This window comes from Folsomia candida, unplaced genomic scaffold (genome assembly GCF_002217175.1).
Source record: "Folsomia candida strain VU population unplaced genomic scaffold, ASM221717v1 Fcan01_Sc001, whole genome shotgun sequence".
Taxonomy (NCBI): domain Eukaryota; kingdom Metazoa; phylum Arthropoda; class Collembola; order Entomobryomorpha; family Isotomidae; genus Folsomia; species Folsomia candida.
This window is the reverse complement of record NW_019091193.1, coordinates 16,752,108-16,773,483: the sequence shown is the minus strand read 5'-3', so window position 1 is coordinate 16,773,483 and position 21,376 is coordinate 16,752,108. Positions and strand designations below refer to the sequence as shown.

Here is a 21,376-nt window from a genome sequence, read left to right as displayed (position 1 = left end):
GGTAAACTCACCAAACATGGTGTTAAACGACGTAGACGAATTAATTATTGCACTTCTAACTACCTAAACACATGGAAAGGATAATTTTAGGATAGAATTTATCAGCCATGCTGATGCATTTTTCTTTTTCACCTTACACTGGATTTTTTAATGAAAATTGCATCTATAAATAATGAATAGTGGTTGTTGGACCATTAAGTTTTTCTTCATTTTCAGGACAGAGAAGCTTCTTTCTGCTATTATTTTGGTCAACCAATAATTTAACTTATGTAACAGTGAACCTGGACACAGAAAATATATTGAGCCTCCAGTACACACATATTTCTTTCAATCTAATTTATAGATTGGTTGATCAGAAGGTAAATGCACAACATGCTGATTGTTTGTCGCAGTCTCTCTCTCTATGTGGAAACGACAAGTTTTATTCCTCATAATTTAGAGATTTTAGATTATATTTATTACTCAAAGTGTCTCAAGTTTGAAAGCACAGACAATGAGGAGAGACTATTCGAGTATAGATTCAAATGAGAATATAAGGACATCTCTCATTTTTGCAATATGTATGTACCGCACTGAGATCAGTTCACATGAAGATGCCAAGTCCTCTGGAAGTCTTGGAGAAATCCTGGTAATCGAATAGGAAAGAACTAACAATAAATCATGCACATGGTGCCGCTACGATATCCTGCTCTTGTCTTCTATATAATGGGCCTTTCGGTTGCAGTCTATTAATATGACGCCGTAAAGCGGAATTACATACGTACGTTCCTATGAAATGTGTAACTATATTCGAATATGTAAGGACTAGGAAAGTGCGCAAAGAGAAAGACGCTCAATCTCCTGATCACTCTTGACGCTGTCTCAATTTTTGCATTCTCTCTTCGAGCGACAGTTTACTTGGCACTCATCATCAATTAATTTGGTTGAAATTATTTTTCAGGTCCATCTCACAATGCCCCATCGCATCCATATATTAAAGAAACTAATCCAAAGAGGACAATGTATGAACTCACAAAGATTTTAGTAGATTTCTAACGACTAGAAGAATATACTTGGCGAATTGATGTGTATATGAGGGTCCCTTTCTCAACGTCATCAAAGTTCGTTGGCTGAGGGAACTTTGGCTGGTTGTAAATTGCCAGAAGAAGAAGAAGAAGAAAGCGACATCCATGCAGAATGGCAGGCAGGCCAGAGTCTCATGGGGTGTTGCAGTCAATGGTCCTGAAATTCTTAAGGCAAAAGAAGACTTGGTGGATAGTTCGAAGGACGTGAGAGAAATCCCCAATTGATTTACCTTCCAATCATTTGTAATCCTTTTGCCTGTGTTCAACTCATACAGGGCGGAATTAAATGAATTCTCGTCCAACGAGGAAAAGATGAGTCGAGTTGAGACAACTTTGGCCTCTTCGTGGGTGCGGAATGTGTTTCTTATACATCCATTATTACCCTGAGGAGTCACTAACTATCCGCTCCTTCGATGCCCCAATGAATTTAAAATTATCCTTTGGGAAGTCAACAAAGACCATGATTACGCTATTTGCTTTGGTTTAATAGCCGTTAACACCTGATTGAAAGAAATTCCATTCCTCATGAACAATAAATGAACTGCATTCTACGTAAATAGATACGCACGCTGACGTCGCAGAAGTATGCAGAACATTTTCTACCAAGTTTTTCTCTGAAAGAATTTTTTTACCAGCATTTGTTCCCTCGCAATTCGAGGTGACTGAGGAGTTTGGTACCCAAAAATTAAATCAGACCCAGGTTCGTGAGACAAATTAATTCATAGGAGTACCGCAGCCCATATCTCAAGTTTACTTGTTGTCTCCCCTCCTCCGCCCAGTGTAATGAGAAGGTAATTGAATAAATCTTATTTCAACCGTGTAGTTTCTCAGTTTCAGACAAGTAGGAAACACCCCCGATTGTGCGTGAACAACATACGGATGAGTTTAAGCAGTTTGGATGTGCAACCCACACCCGCAAATTTGGTGAATAACTTCCTGTGAAAGGCATATCATTTCCTTGGAGCACATGTGTGGCCTCATGGCGTGTGGTGGTTGTTGTACGCGCATATAATTTAAGGCTCCTTGTTGCAATGTACATAGCATTTTGAATACATGTGTGAGCACTTGGCTCATAAATTAATTTCTCCTGGAGGCTCGTTCATTGGGAAGGCACCAGAAATAAATTTCGCCCCATTTCCCTCACTGCCATTAACGGCAGCAGCAGCAGAAGGACTCGGTGGTCTTCTCGCATGATGCTGGTATTCTCGCCCTATGAATTTCTACGACTCTTCGCAGACAATTCCTCCTTTCTCCGTGTCCTCCCAGTCGAGCGAGGGTCGGCGGCCACGCTACATAAGTACATGCATAGCAATTTATAAATTGCATTGCTCCAGGAGACAGTCCCAATTACCATTTTCTACAACATTATCCATCCCTATAAGCTCGGTCTGAATTTACATTGCAAACCCTAATTAGCTTCAAATTAATTTGCTCTCTCGACTGTTCCGTCACATCAAAATGTGCTCAAAGACTGCAATCAAAAATTCTTGAAGCAAAATAGGCAAATTGAGCACCTTTACGCAGGTTGCTCTAAGTTTGTCATCGCGAGTGGCATTGCTATTTTCATGTTGCTTCATGTGTTCCTATGAAATATTCACTTGGCCACTTATAACCTTCGACATACAATACCTGATGCTTTTTGGTAGCCAGGACATCATATTCCTAGGCGATATCTGTTTTGGTTAATAAAAAATTATCAGTTTGCGTAGTCGAATTATTTTTTGTTATTAAAATGAACACCTGGTGCAAATGAAACAGAAACAAATGTCATACATACAAAAAATTACGTATATATGTTCTATTGTTAGTACAAATTGACCCTATCGCCGAGTACATGACTATCGCATTATTACTTGATCACCGCACCAACGTCTGATTCATTACATAAACTTTAAGATTGTAACGTGCATCATCAAATCAAATAAATTAAGCAAGTATGTATAGAATTTAGAATGTCTCACTGTGAGATATATCAATAAGATTCCATACTAGCGGCATACCATTTAACAAAATTACTAAGCGCATATTTATTCTACTAGCATTAACAAGTGTAGATGAAGGCGAACAAGTGACTTCCTTGAGCCAATGTGCCTCTTTCTTGCGCATTGTTTGTCGCTAATAACCCAACAACTTGAAGGCTGCTCAAGCTGCTTAATCATCTTTGAGCAATTAATGATTCAGCAGTAAGTATTCAATATGTGGTGCTGGACTTGTCTAACTTTGCATTGCTACAAACGAGTATACCAAAATAACATGTTTCAGCTGCTGAGTGTATTTTTCATATACTTTCCATATACTTATTGGACATGTCAATCTCATCATGTTTGGAGAAGCTTATTGTAATTAGGCCTCAGCCTTGCACCTCGAATAACGCAAAGATTCATTTACTAGTGATCATGTCCATAAGTTCTTGCTAGACATGCCTTAGTTACTTTAGTTAGTATGTAAATCATAATGATCCAGCGAATATTGGCACCTATGTTACGAAGGTACCTGTCATATTTGACTAATGTATAGAAAAATGGCAAATAACTTTATGTGACATTGTCCCAAATCAGTTTCGTATTGTTTTTTGTGGGTCAGTCTTTGTTAATATTTTTGGAAAGGCACATGGTGCTGTGGTGATTCGTTTTCCGGAAGCTTTGGTCTTGAGGTTTTTCTGTGCTCTCTTGAGATGGATTTCCAATTACAACCGATTCTTGTTTCTCCACTCCACACTCTCGCGTAACTCAGATTTCACCTCAGGAAGTGGGTAGCTTCACACTCACAGTTGTCTCAAAAGCTACCAACAACAAGATGAAGAAACATTGGTTTCCACCCCTACTGTTTTTTGCAGGTAAGTAATCATACCGTTGTATCAATATAGCACGATTGCTTGACATTTAATGCCTAGTTATTTGCCTAGAGTGATAAAGTGTCAAAAATCTTGATAAATTATATACCTTATGTTATATGTATGTATCTGTACATTTGTATGTAACTGATTGACAGCAGTATGTGTAAATACTTTTATGGTTTTCATCATATATACGTAGAAAATTGAACATTGGATTTGGAAAGACAAGTCATTAGTTGAACTTGGATAACCGTTGCACAGTTACGCAAACAAATATGCGACATGCACAATCTACTTTTTTTTAGAAGCAAGTGAAGCATAGTTTGACATGCAGACTTTGTTGAGCTACTTTTCACGTTGTGCCATGCTTAGAGGCAGATGTACAAAAGCTGGGAGTTGCAAAGCACGCTATTGTAACCCAGATATTGTGATATTGTTCATCCCCTCGGGTTGGGTGGCGTATCTATTCAGGTGAAGTTTAATGTTGTGTTCTATCTGGAACTTTGAAACTGAATGAATGACGAGGAGGTTTTCGAAGGAAAAGCAGAATTTTTCGTTTGAAATTAGATTTTTATGGTTGAATAAAATTGCAATATTCTCAATGCAGCCACACTGGAGTGGAGGCGAGAAATGGCTTACGTAGTTCACGGGTATAATAATATATAGCAGCGGATATCTTCAGTATCCGACTGACGGCAACCAACGCCACACGCTCAAACAAAGAAACTATGAGAAAATACGACAAAATTTCTCCTGAGTAAAGACTTTCATTTCAGAAATACATTCACACGGACAGGAAAAATATCAACAATTCTCATGTTAGTCTTACGGTTTGGGGTTTGAAGTGACACGTGAGGTGCATGGTCCAATGAAGGATCGATGGGGTTGGTTGGGTATAAGTGTGTGGAGAATTGAGAGCAGTTTGATTATTATACGGCAGTTATGGGTCTGGGTAATCCCCAAGAAGATCAAGATCGCCCTTGCATTCCACGGGATTTCGGAAGAGGAAGTATTGTTTGTGTCTGCAATTCTACGTACTGCGACTTCGCCAGTGTGAAGCTTCTCAGCCCTCACGACAACGCCACTGCTGCCACCGAAATTTATGGACAATCCCAATTTATGGGCCTCCCTGTACAAGTGTGGACTTCTTCCAAAGTAATAAGTATTCCAATTTTACCCAAGATCAACAATGTACTTCCATGCTTTCTTATATCCATCCTGTGAATTTTTTGCAGACGGGTTCCCGCTTTCATAAATCCATTATCTACTTCAACCAAGAGCTCGCTGACGAACCAGTTGTTTACGATTCGCAACACTTTCTCAGTCCCACCGACAGCAAGTCTCTTCATAATAGAGGGAAGAGCCCTGCACGAAATAACGGATTCTCATTTTTTCAGAGATTTGCAGAAATAAGTGGACTTCAGCCATATTTAAATGAAGGTACGTTGTATGAAACTAAAGAACATGATATCATGACAGAATACTTCATTGTTGTGTAACCAAATGTTTCCTTTTTGCTTGATCAACTTGCAGCTCATGAATTTACGGACGCCGTAACAGCAAAATATGCCCCTCCACTAAATGAGATCAACTTATTTCGTTACGGTATTTCTTCTTTTTATTATTCTATTCTAAATATAATCTTAAAATGCGAAATGTTTGACTTTATGAACTTGAGGGGTCTTCCGTTGCCATATCAATTCATTTAGAAAATGTACCTTAACCCTGCAGCACATGCTACGCTTTAAGGGCCCGGGGGAAGATTTACTTGATTTTATGTTAGCGACAATAATTGCCAGGGCCCCAAGATTATTATCGCTCTGTTAGGTTACGACCACAATTAATTGACACCGTTTCTATGGGACACTCACGTTCAAAAGCTTTGGTTTTGTCACTGCTTTTGAAAAAGTTTCCCTCAAGTCCCTCAAGTTTTTGAAAAAAGTTGTTTCTTTTGTTCCATGGATACTCAAAATGCAATTCCTGCCATTAATTTGGCAATTCTAAGCCAATTTGTCCTCACTTTACGACCAAATATCTCCGCTGCACAAGAGGGCAGATCGTCAAAAAAAACTCAAGTAAAATCTAAAGATATGATTAACGCATTAAACATAATTTAAAAAATCTGCCCTCTTGTGCATTGCTGAATTTTATCGTCAAAGTTGACGTGATTTCTAAGCAACTTCCCCCAGGCCCTTAATACTTTCTCGAAGTCAGATTCTAACTTTATGCAGAGACAATAGATTCGAATTTATTTTCATTTATTTGGGTCTTACACAACAGACAGTGCGTAAGATGCACAAGGGAGACAGTGCTTATGAAGATGTATTATTCTCCGGAACCTTGGCATTGAATACTCACAGCAGAGAGAGAAAGAGTCAAGGAACCCAGTGCGAGAAATAAACCACACAATGAACGAACTTGGTTAAAGTACAGAGTGAAAGATTGGTGTATAGCAAATATATCTGTAATTGAACCGATTTTAGGATCCTTTACTTGAAAGTAAAGTTCGAGAAAGGGCCTGTGCTGTGCCACGCGCCAACAATCGAGGACTGCATGAAGTAACTTTATTCTATTCAAAACTAATGAGTATTTATGAGCCCAATATTGATTTATTATCGTTGGTCCCAACCTTCCTAATCCGGTGAATTCCTGGATATACATACATTTAGTATGGGCCTCGTGGGTGGTTTCGATGCAGAAGGACTTTCTCCATCTCATGCCTCAAAAATAAAAATTCCAGAGTCTCAATATCGCAGACTTCTTTTTTCTACTGTCCAACTGCAAACAATTCACTGTCAATGATTTTTCCCCGATGTAGCTGTAGTGAATTTACTTTTTACACGTGTGAAAATATTTCACGGTACTCATCATCACATGGGGATCGAAAATTAAGCATGCAAGAATTTATTGTTGTCTAAATTGAGTCCACGTTAGACTAATCCATTATAAGTAACAAAGTTCCTAATAACGAGCTTGTAAAACCCCTAATTTTGACATTCCATACTAAATATTAATTGGTATAAGTGACATTCTCACGTTTTTTGATTCTGATTTTTTTCTTTTTTTAAGCGTGGTGCTTGATACTGAATGATTTGCTTTCACTCGTTCTCCATGTGTCATGGGCTGCCTTTCCATTGACGGCTTCCACCCTTAATATTGTGTTGTATTAATTGTACCACATCGTCGCCTAATTCTACAACCAGACAAGAGACACTTGTAATGCATTGCTCATGTCAGATTTTATTATTGTACCGACGATATCCAGTTCTGACTCCGACTAGGCAGCAACCATACATCATGTTGATAATTTATGTGAAAAAGTTTTACAGTTAAACATCACATATTTAAGTACATGGCGAAGATTGTGCTACGATAAACCTGTGAATGGTATGGTAAGAAATTATGTTGCTGATAAAAAATTATGAAAGGATCAGACGAGTGCTATTATAAATTGTAAGACTAAATGGTGTACAAATAATAGCAAACTTTGTGTGCTGTATATTTAGCACGAAATCTTTTACATAATCGTGCTACTTGGAAGAATAGGATGCAAATGTCGAGAATAAATAAATGTACACATGGAAAACGAAGAGGAGAATGCAAGGAGAGACCGGAAGCATTGCCTCAAAATAATTTTTTTCTATTAAGAACAGCAGTTGAAATATTTATCATGTATTTATGACAAGAGAATGTCTCATAACTCTTTCTGAACACTCTGAGGAGTTTTTATTTCCGTTCTATTTCCATTTACTCACTCCAACCCTTTCGCAGATCTCTCTTTTGGGGATGAAAATTGAGAGTTTTATGAATATTTTATCATTTCTACGATATTATATGATTCGTATCAGTAGAAAAAAACTTTTCCCACAGTTGCGGACTTTCCTCGACCCAACAGGCTGACCAAGTTCACCATTCGGCAGGATGTTCAATACCAAAAAGTCTTGGGGATAGGCGCAGCATTCACAGATGCTGCTGGAATCAACATTGCGTCATTAAGTAGGGATACACAAGAGAACCTTATGAAGTAAGTGAAATGTTAGATTTTTCTCTCCTTTTCACTTTTTAACCAAGACGGGAACGTGTACATATGCACACCCACCAATTTTTCTCCATGTTGTGAACGAGTAAACTTTGAATCCCAAACCAACCCAATTGGATTTTCTCCAAAATTTAGGCAGACGTAAGTAGGAAATGATGTATGGTTTCATATCTGTCTGTCCATTCACGTCATCGAACCAAGTTTGAGTTTGGCAAAAAAATTGATTAGATTCGCAGAATTTTGCTACTACTTATTTCTGCGTATAAGTGGGGAAATACAAAGCAAAAAATGCTCAATTGCTTTCACCACCACCACCACCACCACCACCATCTTATCGTCGAATAATGGCCTGGTTGGAAAAGATTTGCCAAATGATGTTTTTCTCCTTCGACAAGAAAATGATTGTGTTTTTGAAGTGATGGCGGATGCAATTGGATTGTCATCCTCTTCTTATTTAAAAAAAATCTGTGATTCAATCACAAAGAAAGAGCCTTCTTGAGCGGCTTATGTTTAAAAGAGGTTCACAGATTCCTTACATTTCTTACGTTACTTTGGAATATTCATATGATTTAATATGTACATTTGAATATTTCCAAGAGAAAGGGATATTCATTGATATAAATAGCGTAAGCACGAGTACATACATATGCCATCATATGTACATACATATGTTTAAGTTGGTTGGTGATTTACCATTCTGATTCCATTACCTAATTTTTTTTTTGTATTTGTGCTTTTCAAATTCTGCAAAATATTCTGGAATAATGATGAATTCAGAACTAGAGATCCATAGTTAATGGTCTACTTTTACAGGAAAACTTACTATGCATTCACAGATGCCTCAGATCCATAAAACTTGTGAATAACAAGGAAAATCGGAAAAAGACGCACACATACAATTCCTTTTGTACATATTTGTTTGTGTGGACGAAAGTAAATCCTCAGAACTATGATTCCTTTTTCCCTCCACTTGTGAGATGGTCTTGAATGAAAGGATACATGGGCGAAAGCGTCACATTCTTTTTGATTTGAGCAAAAAAAAGAGTTAGTTGGTTCGTCTGCTGTAGGTTAGTAGGGAGGGGATTCTAATAATAATAATATTTCTGCATCAATCCGACTCCAATCCAATCCAACCTCCCCGTGTTGCACCCAATTTCCTCTGATATTAAATGTCAAGCCGACGGCAATGTATCAATCAGAACATTTGGGGTTGGTTGGCTTTCTCCTTCATCGGGATTGAGTCGTCAGATGCCCATTTTTCAATGCCGACTGACTGAGTTGAATGTGTGCGTATTTCTCCGCCGGCGTAGTCAACATTCTCATCGTCCTTTCTTTCAATCCAGGTCATATTTCGGCCGGAGTGGGAATAACTATTCAATGGGGAGGGTGCCAATGGGTGGGACCGATTTCTCTACTCGTCCCTACACGCTCGATGACATGGTAGATCACTTGGGTGGGACGGATCTGAACCTCACCGCATTTGCCCTCCAGCCCGAAGACTTCAAACTCAAAGTAAACAATGAAATATTCTCCTTCTTTTTTTACTTTTTCTGATCATCACTCCTTATTGCACTTGTTTATCCCACCTTCAACATGACGAGATGAGATGAAAGATAATCCTTCTCGGTTGGCGGAAATCGACCGAGACAAAGCCTTTCTATTCATTTCTTTGTGACAACCGAACTGTGAGGTCGAGGAGTCGAACTAGAGAGTCAACAACATTGCTCTCGTTACCGTTTATACAGTTCCAATCCAACCTTTTATTTGCGACTATAAACAATTCCTGCTGCTCGAGTTGGGTTTGTTACTACATCCGTACATATTTTTTCAGGGTCACAGGTTTCAATATTTCGGAAAAAGTGTATGACAGTTGTGATGGAAGGATTCCAGGAGTAATACCAAGAATTTCCTAAGTATTAAATATTAAAAGTAAAGTTTTTCGTCCTAAGCAGCATTGTAAGTATGTGACACTTGGTTGATTAGTGAGCTCCCATCGCAACTTTGGTCCATTTCTGCTTGAAGTAGAGAGTTAAACCAAGTTTTGAAAATAAATCCTGAAAGACAAAGGAAAATTGGCAATAAGGAAATGAGTAGTAGTACACAACATGGTTTTTGCTTTCTCTTGAGATTATTGTCAATTACGAAGTTGAGAGTTGGTGAGACTTATTGTACTTAGGAGGGGAGCTTGCGAGGTTGATAATAACAGATCTTGGTGCCCTTGGTGGTCCTATGAGTGTATTAAAACCCTGAAGTGGTTTGACTCCATGGCCACATTTGCGCCCGCCACACCCACTCAAAAATGCCCAAAAAACGCTTTCACCCCAGTTTTCACTCACTCAAATCCACGCCAAAAATCCAATTTTACTCGGATTTTGAAATTTCTTTCACCATTACACTCCCAGATAGTTGCTTTCCTCAATCCAATATCAAACTCAATTTTATTGATGATTATTTCGCAAACATAATTTGTTTTGTTGATTACTACAACAATGCTCATTCAGAATTTTAAATTTTAAAAATACTTAAAATTTCGAAAAAATTGAGTTTGATATTGGATTGAAGAAAGACACTATCTGGGAGTGTAATGGTGAAAGAAATTTCAAAGTCCGAGTACAATTTTATTTTTGACGTGGATTTGAGTGAGTGAAAACTGGCGTGAAAGCGTTTTTTGGGCATTTTTGAGTGGGTGTGGCGGGCGCAAATGTGGCCATGGAGTCAAACCACTTCAGGGTTTTAGTACACTCATGGGACCCTACCACATATCCAAAGGGCACCAAGATCTGTTATTATCAACCTCGCAAGCTCCCCTCCTTAGTAGTTAGCCCAGTAGTTTGCTGGAGAGTTTGGCTCAACAAATTCCACTGGGTCTTCAATAAGTCAGTCACTCCGACGACTGTCACTAGCTATGCACATCGCATACTGCTTAAATACATATGTGCATGTTATACCCTGGTCCTGTTGACCTGCATTCGCAGCTTGATGGATGAGAGCTGCTCATTGGTCTCATAAAGCTTCTCCTTTGGCATGAGTAGAATTATGGAGAACAAGATCTCGGACCATCAACCGTGTCAGATGAGATTCGTAAGAAATCCAATTGTTCTTGCATCCTGAAGAAGTCTGACGAATTAACGAATGTCGAGTCCCTTGAGTGCACGAAAATAAATATAAAGCCTCATCCTTGTCATATCAATCTGCAGACTTCCTTGCGAATAATAATTATTCCAAAATATATCTATGAGTTGGGCTGATAAGAATGAATTTATTTTCACGTGGCGTTCTAAGTACCCCAATTTTTGAATATGTTACAGATTCCTTATATTCGATGGGCTGAATCAATTAGGAATGAATCCTTAAAATTGGTTGCATCTCCCTGGAGTGCACCTGGTGAGATTTATTAACAAAACTGAAATTAATACCAGTTGGAATACATATGTAAGTTTCTACTCACTGTAACATTTCTCATATTTTTGTGTCTTTCAGCCTGGATGAAGACTAACAACGACATTAAGGGCAGAGGTGTACTGAAGACAGAATACTACCAGTTGTGGGCCGATTACTTTGTCAGGTATGTCAAGTTAATTGAAAAAAATTGGTCCAGCAGAAATATTGAGTTGCACGATACCAGTAAATATGCACATGAGAATGTTCTATATATTTCTATACCTATCTGTTTCTGTTTAATTTGACTTTTTTAAAACTTAATACATCACGATGCTTATAGTGTAAGGTATTTTTAATTAAGTCGTTTAATCCCCTGTCTCTTTTCTCCCCTCCTGAAGTGCTCGTGCTTTCTTATTAAACATTTACAAAATTGAACTCATTTTGTTGCCTCGTCATTGTTCTCCAACAATCTGTGAAAGCCATTCCGCATATCTGAAAAAGCCTCCCTCCCGAAAGCGTAATTGTGTGTAGTAGCAAATGCATCGTACATTACATACGTACGTACTTGGTAGTTTACAGTTTGCAACATTCAAGGTCGTTACTCGTGCCGAGTGCTCATCATGGCCCCCGTTGAGGGTCGGGATTGGAGGAAAAGACAATGAAAATAATGAAAGAACGTAATGAAGTGACTATTTGCTTTATTTTATTTTTCAGATTTCTTCGTGACTACCAAAAGGAGGGGATAAACATTTGGGGAGTAACGACGGGCAAGTATTTGGTATAACCGATCCTGAAAGAGGCCAATAATATATAAACTTCGTTGTAGGAAACGAGCCCCTGAATGGGCTGATTCCCGGATGGCCGTTTAACTGTATGGGTTGGAAGTCCAGTGATATGAAGAAATGGATTGCTACCAATTTAGGACCAACTTTAGCGTTATTGAAGCCTGAGTTGGATGTTAAAATTATAACACTCGATGACAATAAAGGGACCATTCCCACTTGGTCTAAAGAGGTATCCATCCACTCCACGTCCACCACGCTCGGCTTTCACTAACACAATAAGGCTGACTTTCCTATCTCAAATCTCATCTAAATGGCACGAGCCTTGCCGGATGTTATATCGACAGTTAATTAGAGTATAAAATGACCGTTACTGAAGAACGGTGAACGGCGTTAGGGTGTCCAAAAAATAAAACGCAGCTCGTTCGACTCAGGATCACTGTGAGAACTGTGTCACCATATTGACTCACCAACATGGATTAGATGCAATTGTTTTGACTCTTTGTAAATAGCTTCAAGGATTAAAATCCATCGAAATTGGATCTAAAGTGCGGATACTGAAGCACTGATTTTATATTCGTAAGGCCATTAATGTAACTAACAATAATTTACGAAATTCAGGTCAAGTGTCAGAGTATATTTTGTATTGGCATTTTATTTTTATCAAATTACACACGCAATTAAAATTAAAGTCCAGAGCAGATTAGTTTCTATGAAGTATTTACAAGCACCAGTGAACAGTTAATTGAGATTTAGTCTAAAATATGATATCCATACAGAGATCAGTGTCAACACATGTACAGAAGCAGTTTAACATGGGTGACACGTATTTACTAATCTTACACTGCATACTTTCGAACCCGGTTTTCCTGCCTAGTGCGTAGTATTATTTACTCAGATTAACAAATTACGCATTCATATCATAGCAAGTGACTTGATGTGAAATTGAATTCCGGTTGATATTGACTTTCCTTCCATTCTGACGACTTACATATACGAGGGCTGTAGAGAAGAACTTGTGTAATATGACTAGATATAGCAAAAGTGGAGGTTGCATGTGCACTTCACCCACCAGACTGACTGATTGAAATGACTATATTCTCCATCCTAGAGTAGAGCATTCATCTTGCTTTCACCACCACGGTGTGCTTTTCCTGCTCCATCTAATAAAATTGGAAAACTGCTCCAGAATCCAAATCAAACTGGAGAAATTTGATCTCGTTCTGGATGCGGAAGTAGTGACCTTTCCGTGCATCAGTAACCCATATCCCTGCTCCTCCCTCCCATATCCGGTTGCAGGCTTTGAGGAAAATATTCAAGTGTTGAAATTCGAAATCTAATTTAATGCTAAATGTCATCCATGTTTTTTCCATAGATTTTGGATGACGATAGCTCAGCCCGCTATGTGGATGGTATTGGAACCCATTGGTATTTCGATTTCTTGGTCGGGTCAGACGTGGTCTCGCGCTTCCATAAAAAATATCCAGATTATTTTATACTCCAAACGGAGTCTTGCCTTGGTGAGTCGTCGTCTCGTCTTGGTACGTACGATTAGGTTTAGAATTTTGTATTCGACGCGCTTTGTCTGCAGGTTCAGTTCAGCCTATTCATACGGTGCCCACAAATTTGAATAGGTTTCATAAATTGAAATTAAATGTGCAGAAACCTGACATTGGTGCTGAAAGTTTAAAGAGATGATGAAAGTGGTGCAAGATTGAAACACGTACGAGGAAGTTATTATTATCAGATAGGCGCAATAGCTAAATGGATAGCAATTGAGTAGATTTAGTGGTGTGGTGAAAGTTGTGGATGGATGGTTGAAGTCTACTCTAATGTTGATTATGTGGTTGGCGTTGTTGGCTGCAGATGCATACTCGTACTTACATACATGCGAGTGGTATGGTCCTGGTGCAGGTCTATTGCAATCATTTGAACACGGATGATGCCAGTCAGTCAGGAATACTAGAAACGTCCGAAACGAACACGACATAAATCACTTTATCACTACTCACAACACATCATAATCATCATTTTATAAATGGGTTAAAATGAAATTTGTTACTATCACAGTAACAAACCTTCATTTCCTGGATGGCACACGATTTACACTTGCAAACTGATGTTTCATGTAGATTTAGGGTATGTAGACCTTTAGTTTGTAGCAAGCATCTGTAAAATGCATGGGCCAAGGAGTACGTGTAATTACCAATTAGACGTGAAACACAAATTCAATTGTTTTCATAAACAATGCGGATAATAGGCACATGTTTTTGGTTGTTGGCGAATAAGCTACAAAATTATAAATTAAAAACCAAGCAAAATTGTTTCTATTTCGGATTTCATGTTACCTGTTTCGAGTTGAACTTTTGTAATGTCGGCATCAAATTACCACTAATTATATGGATCCCAAATTTAGTCTTTCCTTCTCTATCACTGTTAACGCCTAAACCTATTTACGATACGTTTTAGCTCTGAATGAGAATGGCAATTCGACAACAAATTGAGTAACAGTCTACGCTGTGGCTTCTCTCATCTATTGATACTTCTTTTATATGTATTGAATTGGAATGGTATGAAACATCAATTTTACAATAATGCCGTATTAAATATAGTTTTGTGAAAAACATGTTGACAAAAATATTGGATAATATTCGCACTTTAGTTTCGGATTTCAATGGTGCTGGTAAAATTTCATAGTAAACTTTAATAAATTGATAGCTTTCGTATTTTGTGTAGGCAATCTTAAGTAAATGAATAGGCAACGCAATTTCTTTATGGAATTCTAGAAGTAATTGAATAGATCACTTTTTCGCTTTCTATTTACATCAACTCATGTAGATCAAGGTTAGTCGAGAAACGAAGCTGAATATGTAACTGGCGAGGTTTCCATTCACAAGTCGCAATGTGTTTGCAAAGTAATTGCTCAAATGGAGACGAAATTGTTATGTAATAATTTTATTTGAAGCCTTAAGAATACTGCGACGCGTGTGTATACAGCAACTTGTTTTTATTTTCTCTGTCCAGCAATCTCATTCACGATTCTATTACATTTCTAAGCCCCATATAGAACAGATTACTGGCAATGATTCAATCCTCTGTAGCAAACAATCAAAATGCTCAAGATTTGGCGAATAGGTTGGACACACAAATGGTGTAATAAGTTCGAATTGCTTTCAGAAGTTGACATTGAACGTAGCAAACCATTAGTGGGTCCAACTAAATCTACAGAATGAATCAGTTTGCATGGTTCTTTTAGAAACCTTTTTCAAACTGCGCTTAGACCAATACGGCCAATATCAACATCTAGAAGAATTACGGTGACGGCGAAATAATGCAATTTGATCGTACCCAGAGCTTTGGTTTGTGGAGAAAATGATGATAATGGCAGCGGAAAGAAATCTTTAGTTCCAACCCGAAGCCAAAACACATCAATGCCTTGGCTTAGGCCTCGGTCGGTGAAAGTCAACATTCGCAGAGACAACAAGCAACCTCTCTCCAACTCCCTGCTCCAGCCACACGCCGTTCGAGTTAACGAGCGCGCTCGTTGTCGTTAGACCTTTGCGTGGCAAATTGATGAAAGAAAATACGATGGAGACAAAACAAAAGAATCAATGGATTGAAAAGAAACTTAAAAATGGGAATTGAGCATGTGTTTCCTTTGAGAAAAAGCTCTTGGAGCTGGTTTAATCAAAGTTAGCATTAGGGATTCGATTCAAATGTTAATATTTGCCCAAGGAGAAAGTCCAATAATTGCATTTATCATTATCTTTTTCAACAATTCACCAAGGTTTGAATCCCCGTGTTGTTTGAATATGGTTTGAGATGACACAACTGCGGCTGTTTATATGTATGTGTTGTTGACAATAAGGATGCACGAAAGAAGTATAATGTATGAAAAAAGAATAATAAACAAGCGCTTAGAAAGTACCAAAATCAAATATTTAAGATAATATATCAGTCATTTTGAAAACGCCAATTTATAGAAAGGTTGGAAACAACGAATGATGCCATGCTTTGTTGTAGTTGAACATAACTTGGATTTGACGTATGCAACTCGGTGGAATTTTATTTTGGAATTACACGTAGATGTGATATTTACGTAGGTATACCATTTCCAGAGGAGAAACCCACGCATGTATATCCAAAAGAAACGGACATAAAACAAATGAGTACGAGTATGAGTGTTAAAAGATATAATTAGGAAGGGAGAATGGGGATACTTGAGATAAGTACGTAGTACGTGTGTACGTCATAATAGGGAAAAGCGTCAATGTGGGATCTTGTACATATCGTTCCCATGCGAGTAGATATTCTTTTTTCTCAAACTTTGTAAGACCAGGCCTCTGAAACTTTTCATTTGCACGCACACGTCAATCCGCTATTTTCAGTTGATAAAAACTGTTTGGATCATGAAGTTTGGCTGGTTTGGCCGAATGGTTACATATTTTTATGTCTTGAGGTGAGCGAGGACTGAAATATCGTCTGGTCGGTGTAAAAAATGTTGTGTTTGGATCAATTTACAGGATTCACCCCTTGGGAGGTGGAGAAAGTCATCGTCGGGTCCTGGTCGAGAGCTGAGCAATATCTGGAAGCTATCATACGCGTAAGTTTTTCTCCTCTGTTTCCAAATCACTAAATTCACTACTTTCTTGGGAGCGGAAAATGCGATTCTTTTGTGTCCGATCCATTCATTTTGTTTTCTAAACTAGCAACTTTGCTACCCTTGGGTCATGTGCTAATGCTGCTTGCTAAATCTATCAAAGTATGCACATGGTATATGGCTGCTTGAGTTTATGAGGAAATCATTTTCGGACAGTCAATAACAGATGAAAAAATTGCACCAAAGTCCGTTCACCTTTAAATCTACGTCGCTCCGTGCACATACATACATTCACAAAGGTGCAAACGTACTGCCTCCACCAGCATATCAAAGTTTTACTTACTCTTTAAAAGAGTTTTTAACTTTAAGCCATGCAGCAATTAATGCTGTGCAAAAATTGTATAAAATTCATGTGAATATGTACTCAAGTGCGCTGCTTGTCAAGGTAGTTTATAATTTAATGCCACTTGATAAAGAAACCCGTGTTGTGTGTCAAACAGCAACTTGACATTATTACAGATGGTGATGGGAGGTGTGTGACCCAAATAATGTGCAGTATATTCTATTACCTGGATAAAATTGATAGTTTAGAGATCTAAAAACATGTTCAAGTGTCACTTGACACTACTTCACACAAACTTTTTCACTGCCTTCGACAGTGATATTTCCTACGTATTTTCTTGTTCATTACTTAACATATAATCATGGAAAACCATTTAGCAGCAATTTTAGCTTTCCTTACTCTAGGGCAATTGCTAAAAAATGGGACGGATATAATATAGATGATAGTGTTTAGTTCATTTATTTTCCTTGGTTTTTGAAACAAACCAACAAGTAGGCACGTTCGGTCCACCAGGACTTCTCCAAGTAACGACTTTTTCACTCTCATGAATGCAGTTGTGAGATCTAGAGAATGACCCAACTTTGTCCGTTTCTCAGTCCTAGGTTATCGCGTTATTATGTTATAAAACATTCAGCTTGAAATACAGTTCCTTTTTGAAATTACCTTGATAATAATGCTAGACTTGGTTCAAGTGGGGGAAAGTTTGCTCACATTTTATCCCCCACAAGGAGATTGATATCAGAACAAAGAAAGATAGCAAAACTTGAATTTGCACTCGAGTGCGCAATCTGATAACGGCACACCGAGAGAGAAAGTGCACCGCTGTGCTGCTCCCCATGGAAGGATTTATCAAAGGAAGGCTCAGGTCAAGAATAAGTTATTGGCCTCCTCCTCCTCCTCTTGATCTCCCAGATACATAGTTTGCATTACACCCAAAGTTATGATACTGCTCGCATAAAATGTAGTGTTAATGCGGTAAGAAAAGTAAACGCTTTTGCTGCCTTAATAAATTGACAGGGGTTAAAGGTCAATTCCTGAAGCAAATCAACTCACAGACAGAGCTTGGTTACAAATTATTACAAATAGCATGGAATTAGAAACTAATGTCGCACACTCGTCCTCTGTATGAGATGAAAATCTGTATGTGTATTTAGAGAATGAATCCATTTGTACTTGTGAAACGTAGGACATGAGAAATTGGGTGGGAGGGTTTTTGGACTGGAACTTAGCGTTGGATTTGGACGGCGGGCCCAACTGGGCGAAATTGACGGCTGATGCTGCAATCCTTGTAAACCATTCTCGGGATGAATTTTTCAAGCAACCAATATTTTATGCCATTGGCCACATCTCCAAGTTCGTCCCCCCGGACTCTGTTCGAATTGATCTGTTGGTGAAAGATGCTCCCAGAAATCTGCTACACATCGCCTTCCTACGTCCAGATAAAGCCGTTGTTGTGATTTTCTTAAACAGGTAAGAATACCATCTGGGATGGAAAAGTTGCAGTAGTTTTGTTATGATAATCACGTTCCCACTTGGAATCAATTATTATTTCCTAATATTGCAGGCTCAATTACGACGTCAAAATATCCTTGTACGACAAGGATAGGGGAACAATTCGTGTCAACATTCCGGCACTTTCCTTCCAAACGCTTGTATATCAGTAATAAACAAGATAATGATAAATTTTGGGGAGATATTCATTACGTGCTGATGAAAAGTGATGAGGTTGGGGTTAGCTCTGAGTGAGTTAAACATTGTGAGCGTATTGATAAAGCGAGGTATGCAATTAACGCGTCTCCTAAAAAATGGTAAAATGTCTCATAAATAATATACAAGTTGCCTACATGCAAAACGTCTCCTAATATTTTTTTTTCGGTCTCATATAAATCCATAAGTAACTCCTAAATTGTTTTATAAAAAACTGCCTTTATTTCATATAATTAGCAGATTTATAGTTTTAACAAAGCCTTTTTTGATTTATTTTTCTTCCTTAAAGTTCAATATACTATTTTTAAAAAACGTTGGTATTTTTAACATCAAAGTCGTAATATGTAGGGGCCTTAAAAGTGGATAAGTTGTATGCACGAGTGCCATCCACTTGGGCAAGTACGAAATTAGACTAAGCATGAGACAAAAGTGGTTGTATATAGTGAAAAGAATCATTCTAAGTCCCTCGATAATAGTCGCGAAGGCTATTTCTGCACTAGAGCCTCCGAAAAAAAATCCTTTGTTGGACACCGTTAATATAAGAACATTGGTTTGGAGAATTAAAAAATGATATCCCTCCAAATTTGACTCCATATCATTTGCCAGAGTGCACAAAACTGGATATGTTTACCTATAGTTTGAGAGATGGGCTTTTACATAGAAGCCATTAGAAATCTCTCCAACCAAAAACCGTCTGGTAATTCAGTTGTGGAGATCATGTCAGATCGCCTTTTGTATATCACTAAATATGTACAACTAGATAATATGAGCTAAATTATCATGACAAAATTTTTCATAGAGACGAGATGGTTTTGGGTAGTGGTCATGGCTAGCTATTGTCTTTTCGACTGATGCTTTCACTGATTACTTGGGGAGAACAATCCTTTATACATCCTTTTGACACTCGACACACATATTTTAAAATTTGTTCTCTTTCTGAAGAATATTGGTTCACATATCTCAACTCTTTTTGCTCCTTTAAGTAATTCTGGGCTTCAAATTTACTCCTTGAGCACCTCCCACTCACCAATTTTCCTTTTCTTCCTTGGATTATGTTCAGAATTCGACTCCCTGTCGGAGTCACCGGATTCAAATCGGAGCAGTTGGGACGTCACTTTATTTTAAAAAGCTAAATAGGTAAAACCTTTGGAAACAAACTGGGAGTATTTTGGATGCTGTTCGATGGACTTGATGTGTGGAATGAAGGCAGAAAACGATAAGAATTGGTTTAACATACAAAAACGTACCTACTCAAATTATGAGACAAATGTAAATACTTAGGAGACATTTTTTTTCATTTAGGAGACGTTTTACATGTAGGCAACTTGTATATTATTTATGAGACATTTTACGAATATTTAGGAGACGCGAAAATTTACTTCCATAAAGCGATAGCATCAAGTGTACCTCTTAGATTTTGAATAATTTTGTTTTTGAAATTTGTATCATGTTGATACCCTAAATAATAGAGACCCATAATTTGTACGTACATTTCTCTTAAATTGAAATTTTCATGCGATTATTTTAGCGAAATACCAAACGCAGTGTAACGCGTAATATTTAATTATGCATGATGAGACAAATTGATTGATTGATTGAAATTCAGTTTCTATCTAAAACGAATGTGTGATTGGAATTGCAGAAGAATTGTATTGAATTGAAACTAACAAGTATGAGCTTTGAAAAGTGTAATACAAAAGATGATAAATTGAAATTATTGTCTCAAATCGAGGAAAAATACTTCCTGCACATTTCCTAAATAAATTTCAGGATATACTAAAATTAGTGTCACAGAGAGATCTGAGAGTTACACTAAACGCCTTCGCATTGTGAGTGACAAGAATGCTATCCATGAAGATGACGAAGGGTACACTTGGTTGTTCCAGGAATTTCATGGTTTAATATGTACCAACAAAGAAACAAAGACGATTGTCCTTTTCAGTTTTCGGGTTCATTAAGTACAAAATAATCTAACTTGTATTTAGAATGATTACAATTAGTATGAAAATCAATCAGGGTATTTTATTGTGATTATTAAAAGAATTTTAAGATGGATTGCGTAGATTCAGGTTTTAATAAGAAACGTGTTTAAAATTGCTGTCGTGTTTGGGTAAAAAGGATTTAACAAATAATATCTAAATGAAAATATGTGTTACATCGATATAACAGTACATCCTGCATCTATAAGTATTATTAACTTCATCATCTAATGTCAAGATTATAAATAAATTTTATTACTGAACTGTCACCTGACCCCTGTGCTGTGTAATAATTTTTTTTATTAATTACATTCAGTTCAGAAGTTTTACGTATCTGTATTTGCACGTTACATGCATATGCTCCGAAATGTTTCTGTCCATGCAAACATGTCACATCTCTCATCCAGTTTTTACTCTAAAACGTAACTTAAATAAATTTTAGTTAATCCCAAGGTTAGAACCTTCATCTTGCAATTAGTTACACCTGTTCTGCTAGCTTATCGTATACATCATAAATCAACATGTGTAAGTTTCGGCTGAAGGATTGTTGCTCAGCCGCTCAGGTACACACGACATACATGACGCTGGTACGAGGCTAGGAACAGTACCAATGGGTAGGATTTGCCAATGGTGTAAATACAAAAT

General features: G+C 37.7%; 1 protein-coding gene across 2 annotated transcripts; it reads left to right on the top strand.

Moving 5' to 3' along the window:
* Positions 1-3,421: 3,421 nt before the first annotated feature.
* On the top strand, positions 3,422-21,005 carry LOC110843244 (lysosomal acid glucosylceramidase). Of its 2 annotated transcripts, none has more exons than XM_035846177.1 (14): positions 3,422-3,900; positions 4,841-5,055; positions 5,136-5,340; positions 5,434-5,505; positions 7,771-7,924; positions 9,283-9,451; positions 11,248-11,323; positions 11,420-11,504; positions 12,035-12,087; positions 12,147-12,334; positions 13,478-13,643; positions 16,626-16,705; positions 18,232-18,515; positions 18,610-21,005. In XM_035846177.1, the coding sequence occupies exons 1-14, from the start codon at positions 3,861-3,863 to the stop codon at positions 18,707-18,709; spliced, it is 1,887 nt and encodes a 628-aa protein (XP_035702070.1). In that variant the 5' UTR covers positions 3,422-3,860; the 3' UTR covers positions 18,710-21,005. The 2 variants fall into 2 exon arrangements, with proteins under 2 accessions (XP_035702070.1, XP_021944901.2); XM_022089209.2 differs by having other exon boundaries at positions 3,425-3,900; positions 13,478-13,622.
* Positions 21,006-21,376: the final 371 nt, after the last annotated feature.